This window comes from Entelurus aequoreus, linkage group LG18 (assembly GCF_033978785.1).
Source record: "Entelurus aequoreus isolate RoL-2023_Sb linkage group LG18, RoL_Eaeq_v1.1, whole genome shotgun sequence".
In the NCBI taxonomy this organism is placed as follows: domain Eukaryota; kingdom Metazoa; phylum Chordata; class Actinopteri; order Syngnathiformes; family Syngnathidae; genus Entelurus; species Entelurus aequoreus.
The window spans coordinates 26,088,111-26,095,069 of record NC_084748.1 but is presented as its reverse complement, the minus strand read 5'-3'; the positions used below and the strand labels follow the sequence as shown (position 1 = coordinate 26,095,069).

The 6,959-nt window shown below is 41.0% G+C and overlaps 1 protein-coding gene across 1 annotated transcript in view; it reads left to right on the top strand.

The window, feature by feature from the left end:
* Positions 1 to 6,156, top strand: part of LOC133633414 (neuronal acetylcholine receptor subunit alpha-7-like) — an 80,896-nt gene extending 74,740 nt beyond the window's left edge. Inside the window, exon 10 of the mRNA XM_062025940.1 lies at positions 3,237 to 6,156. Within this exon, the coding sequence (XP_061881924.1) occupies positions 3,237 to 3,827 (591 nt within the window). The 3' untranslated portion in view covers positions 3,828 to 6,156. The remainder of the gene's footprint in view (positions 1 to 3,236) is intronic.
* The last annotated feature ends 803 nt before the right edge of the window (positions 6,157 to 6,959 follow it).

Here is a 6,959-nt window from a genome sequence, read left to right as displayed (position 1 = left end):
GATTCGATCTATTCCGCCTATAAAGCCCCCTAAAACCTCCAACAAGGTTGTATGTATATGCTGTAAGTCAATATGTTATGTAGTAACAGGCTCATTCATAATAATGTTTAATATTTACCGTAATTTGGTCATTTTAAGCATTACGTAACTTCTTTCCTGGGCGCATTGATTTCACAGAGCGCATAGCAACAAACGCTACTTCCGTCAACAACAATAACAACAACAACAACAACTAACAGTAATCATGGCAGACTTTGTGAGAACCAACTTTGGGACAAATGAACAGGTTTTATCCGGCTCGCGTGATTAGTTTGCCAAGTGCATACTTGCCAACCCTCCCGTTTTTAGCGGGAGAATCCCGTTATTCAGCGCCTCTCCCGACAACCTACCGGCAGAGATTTTCTCCCGACAAACTCCCGGTATTCAGCCGGAGCTGGAGGCCACGCCCCCTCCAGCTCAATGCGGACCTGAAACTGAGTGGGGACAGCCTATTCTCACGTCCGCTTTCCCACAATATATACGCTTGCAAGTTCCAAAACGAATGGAAACAAGAATTTCAGTTCATCCAGGACAGTTCGAAGGGGAAGGTGTATGTTGCCTGTAAATATGTAGAACAGACTTCTCCATTGAACACGGTGGCCGAAATGATATACTCAGTCATGAACAGAGAAGTTAAACAGGACAATACTGCCATCTAATGGATAGATAATTCAAGTATTTCTTTTATGTAAATAAAATAAATATATATATATATATATATATATATATATATATATATATATATATATATATATATATATATATATATATATATATATATATATATATATATATATACGTGTATATATATATATATATATATATATATATATATATATATATATATATATATATGTATGTATGTGTATATATATATATATATATATATATGTATGTATGTGTATATATATATATATATATATATATATATGTATGTATATATATATATATATATATATATATATATATATATATATATATATATATATATATATATATACATATATATATATATATATATATATATACATATATATATATATATACACATATATATATATATATATATATATATATATATATATATATATATATATATATATGAAATACTCGAGTTGGTTAATTCTAGCTGTAAATAACCACGCCACCCCACCCCCCTACCCCCCACCTCCCAATATTGGAGGTCTCAAGGTTGGCAAGTATGGCCAAGTGTTCCCGAGCGCGGCCATCGCTGCTGCTCACCGCTCCCCTCACCTCCCAGGGGGTGGAACAAGGGGATGGGTCAAATGCAGAGGTTAATTTCACCACACCTAGTGTGTGTGTGTGTGTGTGACTATCAGTGGTACTTTAACTTTTAACTTTATATAAATTAGCTGCTTTTTTTCCCCCAACAAAATAAACTGCTGTTCTAAATGTGTCCACTGGATGTCACAATAGCAATTCTGTTAGGCCAAGCAAGAGGCACACAGTAAAGGGGGACTGTGGCTAATCCTCCTCGACCCACATGAAACTTAAAACCTACCGTTGTTTGTCTTCTGCTTCGAACACATCGTCCTTTGGCACCCTCGTTGCCCCAAAATGTTTCTGTCAAACACGAGAAAAGTGAACTTAACCCTTTTGAATAGTTTTTACCTCCGTTTCTTACCATCAATCAATCAAAGTTTATTTATATAGCCCTAAATCACAAGTGTCTCAAAGGGCTGCACAAGCCGTAACGACATCCTCGGCTCAGATCCCGCATCAGGGCAAGGAAAAACTCAACCCGATGGGATGACAATGAGAAACCTTGGAGGGGACCGCGGATGTGGGTACCCCGCCCCCTCTGGGCGACCGGTGCAATGGACGTCGAGTGGATCTAGTTAATAGTGTGAGAGTCCAGTCCATAGTGGGGCCAACAGGAGGTCATCTTGAGTGGAGACAAGTCAGCAGCGCAGAGACTTCCCCCACTGATGCACAGATGAGTGGTCCACCCCAAGTCCCCACTTTGAACAGCTAGCGTGTCATCTGTGCTCACCTAATCTCAGCAGAAAAGAGGCGGCAGATCAACTGGTCTAAAAGGGGGGTCTATTTAAAGGTTAGAGTATACAAATTAGTTTTAAGGTGGGACTTAAATGCTTCTACTGAGGTAGCATCTTTAACTTTTACCGGGAGGGCATTCCAGAGTACTGGAGCCTGAATAGAAAACGCTCTATAGCCCGCAGACTTTTTTTTGGCTCTGGGAATCACTAATAAGCCGGAGTTCTTAGAACGCAGATTTCTTGCCGGGACATATGGTACAATACAATCAGCAAGATAGGATGGAGCAAGACCATTGTCTACGTTAGTAGTAAAACCTTAAAGTCACATCTTAAGTGCACAGGAAGCCAGGCGTAATATGATCAAACTTTCTTCTTCTTGCCAAAAGTCTAGCAGCCATTCCATTTTCTTACGGTTTGTTGAGTTAGCTTTGGATTGATAGGTGGACATGACAAAGGAGGTATTTGATACCTAGAAGAGTTTACATGTTGTGTTTCTCTTCAATCCCAGAAAGACTGGGACTTAAAGTTTAATCCTGGCTTTGTAGATACACTGAAGCTCATTGTGTTTTTGAAACTGCACCAATTTCCTCAGAATTTTCAACAAGTTTGAAGTGTTTTTGTCCAGAGGATTACTTGTGATTTGTACGTTTTCAGAATGTGCTTGTTCTATTTTTAGCCAAAGTAAAACAAAGAAAACAACCTGAAGTTGCCTTTATTTTTAAGTTATCTTGCCATAATTTTACCATTCCGGCCCACTTGGGAATGGATTTTCCTCCATGCGGCCCCTGAGCTAAAATGATTTAGACACCCCTGTACTAAACGATTAATTATAATCTGGCATTAACGTTTACAAATTCAGAGGCAACTCTCTGAGAGCAAGGCGCTGTGTTACTAAAAATAGTTCCTGTGTCAGCTCTTACATAGTTTGGTTAATATGCAGGTCACGACATGTAAATGGAGTGTTGTTGGACGTTTAGATTGTTTTATAGGTGGGATAGGTAAATCCCAATTACCTGCATTGTTAGGTGCCTCTTGGTAGTGTTTTTTTAAAGAACGCAACATAAAGAGAAAAACATATGTGTTCTTGTATTGTGAATTCCCAGGTGATGACCATTCTTGGCCAGGTTGTAGCTAACCACTATTTTCTGTTCCTTTTTGTGTCACTCTGCCCACATCCAGGTTCGAGTCATCCTCCTAAACTGGTGTGCTTGGTTCCTGCGCATGAAGAAGCCTGGGAAGGACGTCAAAAGAACAGCTCAATCCAGCAGTTGCTCAGCATACAAGTACCCCCACAACTCTCCGCACCATCACAGCAGCAACAGCATGCAGATGAGCGCCACAGCCGGCCAGGCGTCCACTCAGTCCACCCTTAATGGGAACATGAAGCTGTACCTGGGATACATGGGAACAGACAACCCTTCTTTCCCACCCGCCACCGATTCGGGTGTGCTGATGTGTGGCGGCGACGGTGGAGGCGGCGACAGATCCGCTGGTTTGTCCCAAGGTGACATCCACTCGGAGCAAACGCGGACTTTGTTGCACGAGAGACTCCCGGAAATTTCCCAGATCCTAGAGGAAGTGCAGTACATCGCCAGGCGCTTCCGAGAGCAGGACGAGGGAGAGGCAATCTGTAGCGAGTGGAAGTTCGCAGCCGCGGTGGTTGATCGTTTATGCCTGGTGGCTTTTTCACTCTTCTCCATCATTTGCACCTTCACCATCCTCATGTCTGCTCCCAACTTCATCGAGGCAGTGTCCAAAGACTTCACATGAAGCAGATGATCGTCATCTCATGTTGAACGTTCAGGCCGTATGACTGAAGCCCTGCAAGATCTCTTCCGTACTTCACCTTCAATCAATCAATCAATCAAAGTTTATTTATATAGCCATAATCACAAGTGTCTCAAAGGGCTGCACAAGCCACGACGACATTCTCGGCTCGGATCCTTGCCTGTGGATGTTCTCGTTCATCAGGTCGTCGCATTCTCCGTGCATTCAGTCGATCACAACTGGACTGTTCTGTTTGTCTTAGAAGATGTTTCACCTCTCACCTGAGCAGACTTCATCAGTTCATGCTCATGACTTAAATTGGTCAGATCCAATGTCAGGACCCAAACTCTTTATCCTCAAGCAGGAGGAGAGGTACATGCCCACGCAAGAAAAGGTTTGTGGTCTAAAATGTTGTAGCTATGCTAAGACACAGAGAAGTGACACTTCTGTCAGCACAACAACAGTCATTAAATGGCATTCCTCCTCCTTATTATTGTTTGGAACAACAATCACGGTTAAGAGACCTCAACCAGCACAACAACAGTTGTTGGAATGCAATCACCGTCCTTAGCATTCTATGTATTAATAGCACAAAAGGATCATCAGGAAATGGAATGTTCCTAGCTCCTGCTTTTTGTTGAATGCTAAATTTTAGTCTGTTAGGAATAATTGAACAGGCAGTGTTGTATGTGTTTAGCGATGGTTTTTCAACCTTGACATAGATGGCTTCAATCACTCCCCTTTCATCTTCTCTGTCCAGAATCTGTAATTTTTTTTGTGCTTTCTTTTTTCTTTTCTTCAAATGATTTAATTTAAAGGTGCCATATGTAGACATTTCATGTCAACTCATCATTAAATTAACCTGACTCTCGCCAGACCCTTGTAGTTCGCTGAGCTCCACACAAGGGTCTGGGCTCGAAGGCATTGCAAACTCCTTCCAGATAGCAACAAATAATGAACCAATCAGGATCGCCGGGCGGGATTTCATAGTTGTGACGTAGCGCCGAAGCGACTGTTTGATTTAAACAACTATGGCGGCACACAGCCCTCGCTGCGTCGTGTGCTGACATTGATTCTGCTAATGCAACTGTTTTGTCGAATCAATCGAATATTAATTCTTTAAAAGATGAACAGAGAACGGTTTTGAAGGCATTGATTGGTGGCAAGGATGTTTTAGCTCTTCTTCCGACCGGGTTTGGATCTCCCACGCTCTCATCAGTGTCACAAGTTGATTTCGATGTGAGTGGTTGAAGTAGCACGTCATTGAAGATAACGGACAAGTGGTTTATTCAATCACATACAATGATTTTTTTACAAGGCCCCGCCTTCTGAAAAATTCTCCAATTGAGAACTCCCAGATTCTTGTGTGGAGCTCAGCGAACGACAAGGATCTGGCGAGAGTCAGGTTATCATTAAATGGCCCTGATATGTCAAAAGGCATTAATAAATCATGTTCTTTTCGAATACCTTTATAACTGATAACGGTTGTTCAGGCGGGATATGCTCATTTCAAAATTAGATTTACAGCCCCGAAATCTTATTGTTTTCATTTCGATGCCCCACCCTCCCCCGTTTCACCAATTAGAAAGTCTGTGAGTGTGTCACATCCAGGTTGCCAGTTACGAACCTCCACCTTCGTCTGGCTACTGCCACTGGTAAAGTTACTAAACATGTCAGACCTTAGTAAATCTAAAAGGCGTCGTTACGATTCTCAGCTTATTCATGACAAAACCAGGAACAAAACGAGGATTTGTATCGGGGATGCCTTTGAAAGATGGAGACGATTGAAAGCGGATAAGTTTTTTCCTCTAACGCCAAACTTGCTAATTTCCTCCTTGATAGGTAAGTCAGGCATTTACATTTTCTTAATACTTGTAATAAATAGAAATGGGCATTTCGTATGTAAACTATATTGTCCAACACAGTCTATGATCTTGTCTAACAAAGCTAGTATGTTCGTGCAACCAATGCTTAGCATGCTAGCCCAGTCAATGACACATGGACATATAGGCTAACGGGGGAAATATATGCCTGTTAGCCTGTATGTCGATGTGTCATCAAACTGACAGGAATAAATATTTTTTCCACAAATAAAACCTATGTGGATATGAGTAGTGTCAGTGCCTATTTCCTTGTCAATATGCTGATACGCTGAGGAAATGCGTTCCAACATTAACACGGCTAATTGCGGTTTCTGGTACTGTATGTTCATCAGGCACATATGGGGTGGTATTTGCTTGGCACAATATAATGAATTACATGTAATGATTTTCTACTTTGTGTATTGACATGGTAGTAGGCTATATGATTTATGCGTGACTTAGACTTAGACTTAAACAAACTTTAATGATCCACAAGGGAAATTGTTCAACACAGTAGCTCAGTTACAATGATGGAAAGGACAATGCAGGTATAAATAGACTAATATAGCTATAAAAAATTTTTTTAAAAATCTAATATATATACGAATATATCCATAATATGTGTACAGAGTAATTTATATACAGATATATTATATTATGTCTATAACATATATACAATATAAACCAATGACCATGTACAATATTACAGTATATACAGTCTATATGACAGCAGCAGCATAAAATAGAGAATAGGTCCAGCAGGAAATAGAAAATAGACATTATAAACAAAGAGAAGTAGCTAACATGTCAGGTGTCAGGTAATAGGCAGATGTCATCTATTGCTGTATGGCGAGTGATTATACAGCTGGATGGAGTGTGGAATGAAGGAGTTCTTGAATCGCACAGTGCGGGAAGGAAGTTGAAGGAGCCTGTTGGAGTATGACCTCCGCTGTCCCTTAATTGTCAGGTGGAGTGGATGGGCAGGATTGTCTATGATGGCCAGCAGTTTGTCCAGTGACCTCCTGTCCCTCACTGACACAAACGCCTCCAATTGCGTGCCAATAGTTTGGCCGGCTTTCCGGATCAGATTTTCAATCCGGTTTGAGTCCCTTTTGCTGGTGCTGCTCCCCCAACAAACCACTGCAAAGTACAGGGCACTGGCCACAACAGACTGATAAAATATCTCCAACAGCTTGCTGCACACATTGAATGACCTAAGCTTCCTCAGGAAAAACAGTCTGCTCATGTCCTTCTTGTAAACAGCTTTGCAGTT